Genomic DNA, 15,968 nt, shown 5'->3' on the forward strand with positions numbered 1-15,968 from the left:
GCATCCTCTATCCCCATAAAGTACCCCAGGCCCTGGACAAAGTCGACGCGGAAGTGACGAAGATCCTGGAGGAGCGCTACGGCATCGGCGGTGGGGCGCTGACGGAGCTGGTTAAGAGCATCCGCCAACAGGCCGAACAGCAGCCGAACCCCAAGAAGCGCAAACACCAGGAGGAGCCCCTGGACTGGAAGGTCCTCGGCATGGTTCCCCGCTGCGTCAAGAAGCCCAAGGCATGATCGTCGTTTTTCGTTACATTTATTCTGGAAAGTTGTTAACGTTTGCGGGATTTACAGTTTAAGGCCCTGTGCGCTGTTTATAGCGAGACAATTGTTAATCGGACTTCTCATTTAAGATTGACACGGCTGTCGACTTTCATCGATTCGTTGATTCTACCACGTAAATTACAACAAATAAATAAGCAAATCGAAAAATCTATAAATAAATGCGGAAGCAAGAATTATAGTTTCAAACAAAAAAAATCTGAATATACTCTGTCGAATATATGAAATCCGAATATACTCTGTAAATGCTGTCGTAGCATAGACAAAATTAATATTCTATACTACCGCTTTATTGTTCACCGGAGTATTACACAGGATCACGTACTTAACCGTTATGCAGACAAAAAAGATACGACTAGAATCACTAGATAAAATGAATAATACGCTGCCTCGCACTTAGTAGCGGCACTTGACAAAACAGCTCAGTCAAAGGCCAATGCGTCTATAAGGTCTGGTGCATGTGCAAAATAAACGACTCTGCTTAGCGCAGTCCCGCCATAATTATCAGCTTCGAGTTACCAATGCGCATGCTATTAATTAAACAACCAGATCGGGCCGCTGTGCGATCCGTGCAGCCGACAGACGAATGGGCGTGGCCTGGGTCGGATCAGGAGCGGAGGAGCGCCTGCTCGGCCATGGACATGCCGTTGTGCAGCGGCATCGATGTGCCCGGCAGGTGCATGCGCGCTCCGCTGGAGCGCTGGCGGTGGCGTGAGTGCCGGTGTCCGCCGCCGGAGGATCCCGAGGAAGGTCCGAAGGCGCTGCTGCCGCTGCCGGAGTTCTTGTCGCTGCTGGTCAGCGCCGACAAGGCCTGCCGGTCGCAGATGAACTTGTACACGTACCGCTCCCCCGACACCTTCTGCATGATGCCCTTCTCGTAGTAGTAGCGCAGGGAACGCGACAGCTTGTCGTAGTTCATCGCCGGCCGGTTCTTCTGGATGCCCCACAATCGCGCCACCTGTACACGCAATATTTTCAGCCGTCAATACATCTATCTGTACAGCACAAGACTATATTTTTCCTGTTGTAACTTGCAATCGTAGTTAATAAATATTCTTAATAATTTATTAAATTATTAATTAAGAATTTATTCATTAATGATTTACTCCATGCTAATGATGCTATAGAATAATTAATTACGGATTGCATAACAGTAATCAAATGACTTACAATATAATAACAATAAGTAACGGTACTAAAAATTTAACAAAAATAATTATTTATTAATTTTATTAATAGTTATTATTTTATTCATTTACTTGGTGTTTTTATTAATTTTAAGATAACAAAAATTATAGTACTTTCTCGTACATTATTTATGTATAACCATGTGTAACTTATTAGTTATTATGCTGATATTTGCATAAATAGGTATGTTTTTATCTTGCATGATAATAATATATAAAATTATTTGGAATTAAACGGAATGTTACATACAAATTATATGGAATAAAAAAATATATTCAGTACTTAAGTAGAATAGAATACGTGCCTCTTCAGGATCGATGAGCTTGAACTCCATGCCACGCCCCGTCCACGTGATGAAGGCGGCGTTCTTGTTGTCATCAAGCAGCGCCACCAGGAATTGCCACAGCTGCAGTGAACCGCGCCGCGAGTGCAGGCCGGCGTTGTTGTTGGCTGCTCGGTTAGCTTCATAAGGAGCAGCACGGTTAGCATGTGACGCTATCAAGGAGCTTCCAATTCTTACCTGATTGGCTGGGTAAATGGGGCGCGGTCTTGCTGTTGAAGGAGTTGGAGTGCAGCGAGATAAAGTGCCCGGCCGAGGAGCGGCCGTGCCCGTGGTGACCGTGGGGGTTGTCCACAAAATGGGCGTGGCTCTGGCTGTGGCCGCCCTGCGCCATGGGCTGGTGCAGGGCGTGGTGTGAGTGACCGCTGTGGGCGTGGCTAGTGACGTGCAGCGGTACGACGGGCACCGGCATGGGCAGCGCGTCCACGCTGACGTTGACGCCCACGCCGACGCCCACCGAGAGCTCGGAGAACTTGGGGTCGAAGGGCGAGTGGACGTGCGACGGCCGGAAGAGGAGGAAGTTCGAGTGCGCGCTGGGGTTCGCTGGTCAAACAGAATTAAGCTGCGGCGTGCAATTAATAACGGAAAGGTCAAGCTTATGTGACGTACAGGTAAGGCAGTCGACGGCGCTCTGCGGATACGATTTGAGGAGGTTGTGCGCGTGCGAGTGCAGCGTCATCGTGTCCTCCAGACCCGACAGCACGGCGCGCTCCGAGGCCGCCAGGGCCGCGGCTGATGCGGCGGCACTGCATAAATATTGTCATATGAATTTCATTTTCAACAACTGAATTACATACAGGTTCTATTAACGGTTTATAAATTGAATCGCATTGAAAGCTGGATTTTGTCTGGGATATAAATTTAAATGTTAAGTTTGGTGTTAGGAATAAATGATGGACTTACTGTTGCAGGTAGGGCGAGAAGCCGTAAGTGGGCGCGCTGAGGCAGGCGGCGTGCCGGCTGTGTAGTGAGGGAGAGGAAAGGTCGTAGCCGGCGCTGACGCTCTGGCCGTGGCCGGTGTCGTTGAGGTTGGCTGAACTGTACGCGTACTCGTAACGTGCCTGCAGATTTACAGGTACAAGATGAATGTACCTTTACAGATATATGCATATAATATGGTATAATTCAATTTCGCCGCCTCAAAAACAGCGCGCCAGCTGTACAGCTGGCAACACTGCCGGTGTTTCATCATTCAGTAAATCTTTATTCTCAAACATAAGATAGAAAATCACAGGAAAGCTGATAAGCAAAAGAACCGGTGTTGTATGTTCTTAATTAGCTTTTAACTCTATAGAACCGAACATATCTCAGAGACGATTCTACCCGAACATGGGTCAATTGACCCAGGCACATTAATTGGCGATTTTGTCTTGAGAGGGCAGAACTGACTAATGAGAGCGAGAATAGTCAGTTTATTTGTGCTGGGCATTTGGGACAAAGCCCATTCATCTGCCAGTCTTGGCAGGATGGAACACTAATTAAAACCATCGAATCTCAGAGACAGCGATATCTGCACACTGGCCACAATTAGCAACTGTTATCGCGGATCTCAGTATCGCCCTGATGAAACTCTGAGGCCTCTGATGACTGCACTGTTCGAACTAGGATATCGTGTCCAAATAGACAGATGCGCTTATGTAACCACATTGTTGACCGGTCAAATACGTTTTTTTCTCTAGAGCAGCAGTGTATTTCAGCCATAAACATTTTGAGTGATGTACACATCTTTCTGCTTGGGTGGGAATTATTTCATGTTCTTTGACTGAATGGTAAAGGAATGTTTAAACGGCCCCGTGTGGCCCATCTACCGCAGCGTAATTTTCATACTAAACCAAATTTTTTTAAGAACCGAAACGGCAGAAATGTTGTCAAAGAAGAAGAAATGAAATGAATATCCCAATGTGTTACCAACAACAAACGTTATCTAATGTTTTTGGCACTGCCTGGGTCACCATGACCCACTCCGGTTCTATAGGGTTAACTAGAGACTGTGATTTGCGTTTGTCGTAATCATCTCAGTTCTCATCCGGCAATTTATCGCCGTAGCTGCAAAGGTCACAGGTCTCTAAGCCCAAATAGTGCACTGCCAAGATGTTTTATTTTGACAAACGATATTAGGTTTTTGCAGAATCGCACATCCCAATGGCCCCGCACCGTGGTAACCGGTTAGAAAAGTTCACGGATGCTGATAATTTGCCATAGAAACCAGTGCTTTCATTATACGTCTGATTACCGTACGCTTACATTGGTTACGTTAATTCTGATCTATATATTACACCCTGCACATACTGTGATTTTATTCGGCTTCGGCCAGCATACGTAACAAATCGCCTACGCAGGTTTACACAAATTAAAAACCATCAAATTTTCAAACATTGAAAAACATCCGAAATCGTTAGTGTCGCGCATGATCTTAGGACGTGCGTTAGGTGTACCCAAAACAGCCGCTGCACGTTTATTTAAAGTACTGTACAAGCCCGTCCGGAGTTAGAGCGCGATACAGAACAGCTATCGCATAATAAGCGCGATGTTAGCGCTGAGTCGATAGCCACTGCACTACAGTTGGCGCGGCTCATTAATTTAAATTGTTCGCTGTTCTCTATCGTGCTCTAACTCCGGACCGGCTTGTACACTGTGTACAGAGTACTGTACAACAGCCTCATCAAAATGCGTTTTTAGTAACACTACAATAATTAATTACAGTACTATTAAACTTTTACTGCGCTCCGAATCCCTACAAATGATGATAGAAATAATTATATTTGCGGCCTTAAGCGTAAGCCACGCAGTGAGACGGCTCCCGTGTGGCCCATCTACCGCCTGCCGATTATCGATCGAAAGCCGAAGGCAGTGCAAAGCAGCCATTTACCTGCGCTGCAGCTCACAGTCTCCCCACCAACGTGAGCGGCCGCTGCGCAAAGGTCGTGCTTCCGCTGACGCGCAGTAGATTGAGCTAGCGCGTAAAACGTGACCTTTACAGTCAGGTTACGCTGATAACACCGAGCAGATTTTCCTGCATGCAGCAGCAAATTTGTTACAATACCATATATCGCATATGTGCCTGTTTATAGCTGATTAACTGCAGATCTCAAGTGAACTAAATAGAATTACTTACACTGCGCTGCAGTAATTAAATGACGTGCGTTGGGATAGATATTAATCGATTGTCTGTACGGGATATTTTGTGCGTAGCAATTAATTATGCCCTCACCGAATTGCCGGACGGCATCTGACCGGTACTGTCCATGCCGGAGGCGGCAGCGGAGACGGCGGCGTCGGCCAGGGACGGTCCCGTCTCCGACTGCTGCTCACTGCCGCACGACGCCGCCGGGGAAAGCAGGGCGCTGCTGTTGGCCCGGTTGGCCTGGATGATGACGGAGCTGGAATGTGTGCCGGCGCTGCTGCTCTGGCTCTGACTGGCCGGCGGCGCTGCGTAATATCCGGGCAAGAGATTGCCGCAGCTGAGATTCATCTCCGGCGCCAGCACAATATATTCCTGTTTATGCCCCGCGTCTCACAATAACTGGACGGCCAACAATGGGGCTTCGCGGCACAAGGATGAAGATGAGGAGTATAGCGCTTCTAACCAGCCCGAATCACGGAAGGCGAGGGTGGCGGGAAGGAAACGCGCGGTTAGCTACGGATATAAGCAGGGGAAATTGGTGCGGAAGAGGAAACTGGAATTATATTCGTAGGTTGCTCATACGGGAGCGCTAGTTATCTAGCAGCGGATCGGAATAAGCAAGACGGTATCGGCATGCACAAGGCGGCTGGCGGAGATCCCATGCAACGGCTCGCCTCATTTCCTGACACGATGAAGCCACAATTCCGTTCCGCCGCGGGCATATTAAAATCCAGTCGTTCGCCGGCGGGATAGGATGGTACAGGATGAGGGATACAGGAGAGCATAGGAGCGGGATATATGCACTTGCCGGTATCCGCTGCACAGCGCCGCTTCCGGAGTGGAGCGGCCAGTGTGAAGTGGGTGGTCGTACGCGTAACGGACTGGTTCATGTGCCTGTGTCTGTGCCGGTGAATACACAGCAAACTGTTCAGCCAATACGAGCAGGGAAGAGTGCTCTAGGTAACGGTACCGTGGTTATACCAGCGCCGGCTCATTGTTGCCGACGCAGCGCAGGTAAGTTGATTGTGCGAGGATGGATGGCCCGGCCCACGTTGTTGGGCCAGAGCAGCAGCATCCGGCCTATTGTGTTCCCGGGCTAATGATCCCTCTTCCCGGCGTGTAATTGCTCGCCGCTGCGCACTGCACTGCGCTGTACACACTACACAGAGCTTGTATAATTGCATTGGCGTACGTAAGTATTGATGCTAAACACGGCGAAGTGGTATTTGTACTAACTCGCAAACAGTGCATCTTCCAGTCACTTCTTTTGCTCGCTTATGCCCAGCCTTCACATCAGACTGTTTAGTTCTTGTAGCGAATATTTATTATGATTATTAGCTCTCCTTTTGGCTAATTCACTATATGTAGTGGTATACATAATTCAGTTACAGAATGTGCAGTTGATGTAATTCTTATTAGAGAATCTGTCATGCTGGTGACCTTTGTTGTCGTTTAAATCGGATGACTGACACACCTGTCTATCTGCAATGTACCGGCAAAGAAATGTTTATCCTTAATTGAAATGTAATTGTTAGTGTGGATCGATGTACATCCAATGGAAATGCACGGGAGCAGGGACTATTTTTCTCGATAACTGCTGATATGCCGGTAGTGCTGCGGGCGTGAATAGCGGGAAGTGACGGGACAAACGGCGCGCTGAATTCTCCCGAGGGCGAGTGGACGTCCGTCTTTATGCGGCACGCTCGTTTATTTACCTGGATGCGCCTAATTCAGCGATCAGATGTCAGTTGTTTAACCGGCGCCCATTGTCCCCGCTCGCCGGTACTAACTTTACTTCTCCATAAAGGAAATTGCATCCTTTTGTTGATTTGACAGCCCCGGACGAACAATACCGCTGCCCGTCCGCCTGCCACAGAAAAGAACGGACAGGTAGCTTCTCACATTTGCAGTATAATCAACTGCGAATTCCCGTTGATGTTGTGGCGATGCAGTTGATCAAAGGAAAACGATCATTTAACACGATGGATTTAATTTCCACATAGCGGTGAAATTACTTAACGCGGCTTTATGCATTTACGGCGCAACGAGGTGAATGATCCGTTGGAACTGTGTTAATCCTAAACTGGAGCGCTCTGATTGACGGTGTGCATGGCGAAATTACTGGTATGTATCTGTTTGTGATCGAAAATGCATGATTGCGGTAAAATGAGCCGGTTGCACATATAGCGCGATAATAATGATGCCGCTGCCAAGGCGAAATTGTTCGGCGTGTGATGATATACACTTCTAATGCGCAGTGGATTATTATGTGAAATTGTATAGCATCAGCGGGGCGTTGTGTTACAGGGAGGCGCGTAATTAGCGCGTAATTGGATTTGGACGCGCATGGTGTCGGGTGTTAAGACGGGCGGTGAAGAGCGGTGCGCCGAGGGATCAAGAGGTTAAAGCCGCGCCGCGTAGATGATGCCGTATCGAGTGTGGAGTGCATGTAATGAGTCCTTATTAAATTAGACGGCAAACACGGTAATCCGCTGCCGCGCGGCTTCCGCTGGATGCGGCGGGAGGACAGTCAAGTGGCCGCATCTAGCCGCAAATCCCGCCACAAGTGCCCAACCCGATAATGCCGTATCCCGAAATCTTCGCTCTATTTACGCCCGGCTAATCCGCATTTTGCAGCACACGCTTGTACTCTGTATAGTGTACCGAGTGGCGGCTTTAATTCCACAAGAGTTTTAATTGGCTGCCGCAACGCTGCCAACCTCTCGATGCAGTGGAGAGTAATCGTCCAGATTTACTGAGGCACAACAACTCCAGTTATCATCAAGGAGTCCTGTAATCGTTAATTAGCCGCTGCTTGCAACGTCTTTTCCTAGTCCACACTCCACTCAATTACGTTTGAAGTCATCAACACTCCGATGCTGTTTTATTACGCTTTCCCGTGTCGACATTCTGCGAGTACATACACAAGTGACGGTTATTATAGGGGTTGTGGTTAATATAATTATCACTAAAGTATCGCTATTGTAAACAAATAAACACTGCAATTCCACAAAACCGCTGCGAAAATGCTTACGGCAAGCGTGTAACACAGTACGTAACGCACAGCGATGTTCACGGTAAGTACCGGTTTTTCGATAAAGTCCAAACCAAAACGAGTGTGTGGATGATTCTACAGTCTGTATTGTTGTTGTACGTATGTACAAGTACAAGCAGCATTTTAATGGCTTATGACCAGATGCCTGTCAGTTGTCCACAAGACGCATTATACTGTACATCGCCGATAAAAGATACTTTTCTGGCAAACGGTTCGTTTCGCAAACCTTCAGCAGTCCTGCTGTCGTAAGTGCAACCAATCGGCATGGTAAAAGCTGGTATAAAATTAATGCTTTCTGCACAGGTGGCAACTTCCGTATCGGATTGCACTTTGTCAGCGCCCGGCTGGAAAACTGACATGCCGGCGGTTTAGTGGGACCGTTTTGATTTGTTGTAAGTTCATTATCGCTTTCTTTATCCCTTAAGATGCGTTGGATGCATCATGAACCTCTCCTGCCATAAAGAACGGCAAACTTGATGAGACAGTGGCGATTATTTCGTCTTGCTGCAAAGCTTTGCGGACTAGCTTTGCGTAGTATGTGTAGCATAAACCATGTTTTGCCTGTAGTTACGTAAAGGTTTCTCGTCTTCGAATAAAGGAACAACCGGTGACAAGCCGTTTTCGGTATTATTGACCCTTTCAAACAACACAACCAAACAAACAATACAAATAAAAATCTGGATTAGGTTTCCGGTACTGGTTCCGTCAAAAGTATCTTTGCCGTCCGCGCGCAATTACCGTACATAGATTTAAATGAGAAATTCTAACCGCAAGTCACGGTACAGCAACGGGAGAACGCCGGCCCAAGTGCACATGCTGCGCTGCATTCGACGAGTGCCGCTGTCTATCTGTCTGGCCATCTACTGCCGCCATGACGTGAAATGGACGTGTGCCGACTGGACGAACCAGCGGTGGTTATGGAGATCGGGCCGCAGCCAGCAGTCCACCCGCACCGACGGCGGACTGGGCGTCTCGCTCAGGGTGATGGTCAGCGTGCTGGCGCAGAACGTATGGCGAGCCAGCTTGGCCGACACGTTGGCGTCGATGGTGCTGTGCAGCAGACCGGGGGTGTGCGAGTGGCCGGCAATGGTGCGCAGGTCATGGTAGGGCGCCGCCACGAAGCGCCCGTCGTACTTCCAGATGAAGTGCGCTTCCCAGCCCGTCTCACTGCAGTCCACACGCCCGCTACAGGTCATGGAGAACTTTGGGAGTGGTGTCGACACGTTGCGCAAGGGGGCCAGGAAGACGTCCTGGGCGCGCAGCTCCGGCAGGAAATTGTAGGTCCACACGTGGCACAGCGCTTGCGTGGGACCACAGGGCAGCCAGCACTCCACCGCCCCGCCGGAGTCGCGACTGACGCGGTGGATGTGCAGGTAGCTGTGGTTTTCGCTCGTCGCCTGCCGGTAGAAGCTGTAGTCTTTGCCGGTGGGCGGGAGTACGTCGCCGTGAATGGAGGCGTTCTGGTGGTGCCAGACGATCTGCCGTGCCGCGGCGGTCGAGCAGATAAAGGTCGCCATGCCGAGGAGCGGGGCGCGGACGACGTAAGGCGGCGGTCGCACGCCGTTGAGGGTGTCTTCCTTCAGGGCCGGCAGAACGATGACGGCGTTGTCGGTCATGTTGGCTTCGGCCTGCCGTACGGCCTCGGCTGTACGCTGCACTGCAACTGCAAACGCCCAGCTGACACGCATTATCAGTGGAAAAGGACAAAAGGTCATGCCGGAACTTACGCGGTGTCGGTTGCTCGGCGATGTATCCCTGCAGCAGGCAACCAGGCGTTACTGCCAGCAAGAAAAACGTAATGTAGCGGATGCTGTCCATCTTCGATAGCCGATAGCGATATACGTTCAACTGGTTTCGTGCAGTGCCGTCCACGAAAGACAAGACGACTGAAGAAATTATTGATGTAAGCGCTGCAAACTGCGTCGTTTATACTCGCAACTATCTGCACTAGTTTGCACAGTGGGACGCACGGATCCCCTCTATAACTCATTCGTTGCTAAGCAGCCGAGTCGTGCAGCCACAAAATAGTTGTCGTTGGTGATTAAATTAGCGATTAATTTTCCGTTCAGCTGCAAACAACTACACTAGGAAAAATGCACGTTGGCGTGCATTGGCAGATCGGAGCGCAGCAGCTTTTCGCTTGTGCGAATGATAATTAATTTTTAACGAACGTACTACCAGTAGCACTCCTAACAATTTACATCAATAATTTTGACTTAGCAACATGACCAACCAGCAGTATTTTCGTAATGACCTTTCGTAACAACCTTCCGTAACGGACACAGAGACATTTTTGCATTGGTGCTGAATTAAGAGGATCTTCGCTACGCTCCGATCGATAATATTGATTTGCATTCCGGGAGATGCACTGTATCCTAACTCCGCAGCACTTGGAGAAACTTTATCGGTTAGGTGCACCGGTGTTATTCCGTAGTATACCCGTGCAGGCATTGAGTCAACTAACGTTCGAAGCTAGAAGCGATACACGTCGCTGTAGAGTGTAGATATGTAAAGCAATATTCATAATATCATTAATTTTAATTGTTGACGTATCAAAGAAATTTTTGAATGAGAAACTTTATTTTTAAAATTTATGAAAGTTTTATAAATATTGCAGATTTCAGCAGCCGCAGGGAATATTTAAAGCGAGTTATTATTACCGAAAAGCTGAGTAAGGCATTTTTGGATTTTATGCAAAGAGCGCAGGGTGCCAAAAAGTCATCAATATCGTTTTTGCTTATTTACGTATTTTCTCGTACCATAAAGAATGATTTACAGTATTATCAATTTAGTGAACAAATTTAGGAAACTAAAACCATATTATTATATAACATATTACTGCACAAGAGCAGAAAACCCCAAAGGGACTTCAAGTCTGGTCAAACAATCGATTTAGAAAATCGCGCAATCCACAAGAAATATAAAAAGCTAAATAATGATTCGCACCTTCTGCTGCCTCACACACATGACACAGCTGCTAACGCCACCAATACATGCACTCAATATACAGTGCTATACAGCAGTAGAAACTTTATTGTTATATACCGGAATTTGTGGCAACCGCAATCTGCGCACCTCCCCATCCATATTCGAAAAAGAAAGGCACCTCACAAAATTAGAGCACCGGATGCCGTTATTAAGGGATTTGGCCCGGTACATAATACCAAGTTCGGGTACATACCCGAGGACTTTCGCTGTCGCGCACTCCTAAACACTTTTTTGCATTGCTTTATGGCATTTTGTAGCCAAAGGATTTGCATACGTAGGCGTGAAATCCGTTTGCGCGCGCAACATCCGGTTCGGGAGTTATTAGCGAAATAAAATTCCAAAAGTTTAAACGCGCGGAGGTGTACCAAAAGTGTGATTATGTACCGATGCTCTTCAAATTTTGCACGAAAACGCACATTACGATACAGATCATTTTGGTACCGAACCAGCTCTCCACCATTTTTTCAAATTTTTAATTAATTTTAGAATTTTTGAAATTCGTTTTAAAATTTGAAAAAATGGTAGAAAGCTGGTTCGGTATAAACGATCTTCATGGTGTTTTTTCGTGCAAAATTTGAAGCATCGGATTCATAATGAGACTTTTGGTACACCTCCGCGCGTTTAAACTTTGGAATTTTATTTCATAATAACTCCCGAATGTTAAACGCAAACCTATTTCACCTTGGCTAAAAAAAAGCATTGCAAAAAAATTTCGACAGAATATATATACCCGAACTTGGTACTATGTACCGGGCCAAATCCCTTAAATGCCAAGCCAAATAAACGGATAATTACATCCCGAATTGCGTTTTAAAACGTAAGATTTAATCACACAGCTGAAATAGTGATCGCAAAGCCAAAGTCGAAAAACAGAAATAAAAATGTACATGTGGTGGTCAATCCTGGCAAGTGGCAGGCGATTGTATACAGTACAATCTGTACGGCAATCTGTACCGGGATGCTGCATGGAAGCTGTGCTAAATGCATATTCCTGTACTTCTTCTCTATACTTCTATCCGGTAACTGCTGCGCTCAAATGTAGTGTTTCAAAAATAATGGTCCACTTTACTGTTCGAAAAGTAATAGCCCCCTCTGAAATTTAGGTTTGAAAAATTAAAGCATACACAAAATAAGCGCACCTGCTCCGCGGTATTCGAACTATGTATTTGTCGCCCAATGCGGCCAATTTGATAAATACGGTATTACTATGCATGACTAAATGTGTGCAAGTATTTATTTGCAGTTGTACTGTATTGTGCACTGCAATAGGCTAAACAGTCGGACAGCGTGCAGAGACAGAAAGGAAAAGAAAAAATTAATGGGAACCAGTTTATATGGATTAGGGACTCGTGCGGCCTTATCAACCACAAAATGTGGCGTAGTGCAGTGGCACTGATGCCAAGAGATTGGAACATAGCAACTGCAGTAGCAGAATGCCACTGTTGTTCTGTTGTCGATATTCAGTTGGTTGTCTGCGCCCTCAGTGGCGGTTCATAATAAATCTACAAATAATTTTGCCGCCACCTCAAGTGACAGGGAATAAACATAAACCGTCGAATTACTATGGTGGTGGGCTTTATTGGTAAAATCGAAAGCGCATTACATAAACTAATATAAAAAGAAACACGCTAAACTATAAAAGAAAAATTTCCTTCAGCTCATCTACTCGTACAATGAGAAATGGATGGATCAAAGCGATTCATGCTGACGGATAAGCAGATGGATAATGTTGCCAGCAGAGAGTGCCTCATTGTTGTTGCTTTTGGCGGTGTGTATCGCGCCCGCAGCACTCTCACCGGCGCAAGATGACTAACCGGTGGCCGACCGGCGATGCCGCAGATCAGGTGGATGCTGCTTTCTGGTCAAACAGAAATCCCCACACAGTATCCATACACAGAAGTACGAAGTACAATACACCAGGCAGAAACTGAAATTACCGTAAGTATATTTGCGTACGGGCTGTCCGTCGCGTTAACCGGCGATATCGTTGTGTGTAATCAGAGATGTAAATACTTACTTTTTATTTTTATCTTGTTAGCGACGCTAGGTAATCTGTGAAGCAACGTACGTACATAAAGAATAATGAGAAAATCAATAGACAATCTGACTAACAAAGCGGAATATCCGTTCGACTCGTCGTGACACTCCTTCGACAAATGCTACCGCGAGCGCTACAATGTCAATATGAGCATCAAAAGTTGACTGTATGGCCGGCCGATAAAAGGGGAACTGCGCGCTGCTTTTGAAGCTGTTTCTGTTTCCAACAACCCTCTCTTTTTCTGCCGAGTATATGATTGTTGCGTACAATACAAGATGGAGTTAACATTTTCGATAATTTCATCGATCTTGGCGTTCCAGTCGTTCCAGTGCATCATAAGAGCAAAGCGCTTTCACGCAGGCAATGTTTCTATGTGAAGAAAATTGCTGATTGTTAATACGTGGTCAGGTTCCGCATAAAAAAATAGTACGTATACGTACGAGTATGTTGGATGCCGGTCTCCCGTATCCCACTGTCACAACTTGATATTATAATAAAACTGCTGATAATTTATTGTTCCGTACAGAGAACCCAGCCTTCTTACACGGCGACATCCTAATGGACGACGCCATTTCGTTCGATACATTTGTGGACAGCACAGGGTTTCTGTCTGCAAGCGGGTACTGGCCTTCCCACCAGCCAATCCCCTACGAAATACACGAATTTAGTAAGCTGAGAACCTGATATTTACGGTATTTTCGTATGCTCTTGCCGATTTTCTTTGACGAGTTCGGGAAGCACATTTATACGGAAGTACTATGGGTGGTAGATAACTGTATCGTTATTTGTAGATCTCGAAGAAAGACAGAAAATAATGGACGCACTAAATGAAATTGAATGGCGTAGTAAAGAATGTATCGAGTTCAAGCCGCGGCAAACCGAAGAAACGTATATTGAAATCCGACGGTCTAATTACACAGTGTGCCAGGACACATCGGCCGCATTCCCGGACGCGCTACGCGAGTAACAATGCACTGGCTGTGCCTAGAACCGCCTGGTATAATCCAACACGAAATCATGCACGCGTTGGGCTTTCTACATGAACACAGCCGGCCCGACCGCGATGCGTACGTACACGTAGATGCCAGTAAAATGTACCCGGGCATCCCCGAAATAAATCACAAAATATTTCCACAAATGGCCACGTTCGGACTTCCGTACGATCCAGAATCACTAATGCACTATGGTTTGGAAGTTTCGAGAATGCACGACCAACCAGCCATCGTGTCGAGGATGCATCCACCGCCACGAAGAATGGGGCAGCGGTATGGCCTGAGTCCACTAGATATCGCTAAGCTGAGGAGAGCGTACAAATGCTCACCGGAGGAAGCTGACCTGACAACGCCAGACTCGGAAAGGGATTATTCGGGTTTGGCCATCCATGTCACATTTCTAAACGCCAGCGAACTGCAGGAACAGAAGGAACAACGGGAGAAAGAACGGATGCGGGCAAGATACGGCAATATACTTGCTGACTATTTCGGGTTCGCGTTACCAAAGGGCGAGCCTGAGATGGACGAACAGTGGCAGCAGTTCTATCAACAACTGTACTACAGCTTCGGCGCCACCGGCACACTCCGTTCTTCAGTTTTTCTAACAACGCTCTTATTACTCCTTACACCACTAAGCTAATCGTGGTCGGTGGCGACAACCGGTGGTTACATCAACTTACATGTTTGATGTACTGTATATACTATTGAAGTACTATCAATAAAAATTACACCCTTTAATTTTTTTGCGGATGACCACCATGCTCGCAGTCAGCTGCAGCCGAGAATTAAAGTAAATTGCTCATAGGACAAAAATACGTTTACAGATGGCCGTCCGATTATAAATAACATTTCTTTTACCGACAAAGTGTTTAAACGACGAAATAAACGCTGTAGCGAAACGGTTGGTAAAATGCAATCGACCGACCGATGGGAAAATTTTGCACGTTTTGCTTACCGCCTACGTACACGTTCATCATTGTAAACCGAGATGCAGCTGACCGACGCTTTGTACAAACATCGACTACTCATCGGTCTTCATTTAGGTTTAGGTTTAATTTTTAATGCTTACATTGCTCAGATTCAGACATTCGGGTATCTTCCAACGCCTATGTAGGTTTTTTGTGCATTATGCGCAGTAGAAACGACTGGTAACGTGTGTCATCACGATCCGGAGCTTATCTACGCTCTGAATGGTCAAAACAACTATACCGCACGTATTCGAGATAACGCGCTGCAGAGCTCCGTTTTTTAACATACCCGTTCTTATCTCTATGAATCATAACTTATGCACCATGGTGCGCTGCACTGGCCGTATACCAGCCAACAGAGAAAGATGTCTGACTCTTCGTATTACCGGTATTGATCCGGCTCTGTTTCTCGCTAGTGGTGTGCCGAGTGGGCGCGGCGGATGTTCAAGTAGCCATCTGTTGATTTTATTGAAAAAATACTGTATTGTCCGCGTAATTCCCTTGTTACCTACAGTATGTATATTGTATGACTAATAAGCCAGGCATCGTGTCTAAGGCATCTCCTGCGACCTCCGAGGATCTTTGGCACAATGGCCGGATAGAACAGAGACATGGCTCGGAACCGTTGGTTGTGGCCAAAGTTATATATGCTACTGACAGCTGCACCACGAAAAAGGTTCAAGATTTTGTGCACACTGCACACATTTGCCGCTACCGCTAGCTATTACCATAGTTCCATACCGAGTCTGGCTTAGAAGTGATAAATCTCAGTAATAAAATGTAATATTTCTGCAAGTGAGAACTGCAAATGTGTTCTGTACTCTACTGTCCATCAGTCTGCATGAGCTTTTGTCCTCGGAAAACAGTAGTGAATATTAAACTCATCATAATTATTTTGCTTATAATTTTGATTAAGCTTATCATAATTGGAAATTGATCAATTTTAATTATGATCAGCATAATCAAAATTCAACAATTTTAATTAAACTGGAGC

The 15,968-nt window shown here is 46.5% G+C and overlaps 2 protein-coding genes and 1 long non-coding RNA gene across 4 annotated transcripts; 1 reads left to right on the forward strand and 2 right to left on the reverse strand.

The window, feature by feature from the left end:
* Window positions 1-642: 642 nt before the first annotated feature.
* LOC129598191 (uncharacterized) lies at window positions 643-5,699 on the reverse strand. Its single transcript, XM_055495972.1, has 6 exons — window positions 5,021-5,699; window positions 2,713-2,870; window positions 2,419-2,555; window positions 1,990-2,352; window positions 1,774-1,931; window positions 643-1,239 (listed from the first exon to the last, which is right to left on the reverse strand). Exons 1-6 carry the CDS (start codon window positions 5,279-5,281, stop codon window positions 889-891), a joined length of 1,428 nt encoding a protein of 475 aa, XP_055351947.1. The 5' UTR covers window positions 5,282-5,699; the 3' UTR covers window positions 643-888.
* A 2,910-nt stretch (window positions 5,700-8,609) lies between these two features.
* LOC129598184 (uncharacterized) lies at window positions 8,610-10,054 on the reverse strand. 2 transcript variants are annotated; one of them, XM_055495963.1, is made up of 2 exons: window positions 9,716-10,054; window positions 8,610-9,645 (listed from the first exon to the last, which is right to left on the reverse strand). In XM_055495963.1, the coding sequence occupies exons 1-2, from the start codon at window positions 9,804-9,806 to the stop codon at window positions 8,849-8,851; spliced, it is 888 nt and encodes a 295-aa protein (XP_055351938.1). In that variant the 5' UTR covers window positions 9,807-10,054; the 3' UTR covers window positions 8,610-8,848. The 2 variants fall into 2 exon arrangements, with proteins under 2 accessions (XP_055351938.1, XP_055351937.1); XM_055495962.1 differs by having other exon boundaries at window positions 8,610-9,651; window positions 9,716-9,992.
* Window positions 10,055-13,275: 3,221 nt separating this feature from the next.
* Window positions 13,276-14,724, forward strand: LOC129598196 (uncharacterized). The gene is made up of 3 exons (XR_008691667.1): window positions 13,276-13,440; window positions 13,541-13,681; window positions 13,806-14,724. It is a non-coding gene; the product is annotated as an uncharacterized LOC129598196 (long non-coding RNA).
* Window positions 14,725-15,968: the final 1,244 nt, after the last annotated feature.

This window comes from Paramacrobiotus metropolitanus, unplaced genomic scaffold (genome assembly GCF_019649055.1).
Source record: "Paramacrobiotus metropolitanus isolate TYO unplaced genomic scaffold, Prichtersi_v1.0 Parri_scaffold0000117, whole genome shotgun sequence".
Taxonomy (NCBI): domain Eukaryota; kingdom Metazoa; phylum Tardigrada; class Eutardigrada; order Parachela; family Macrobiotidae; genus Paramacrobiotus; species Paramacrobiotus metropolitanus.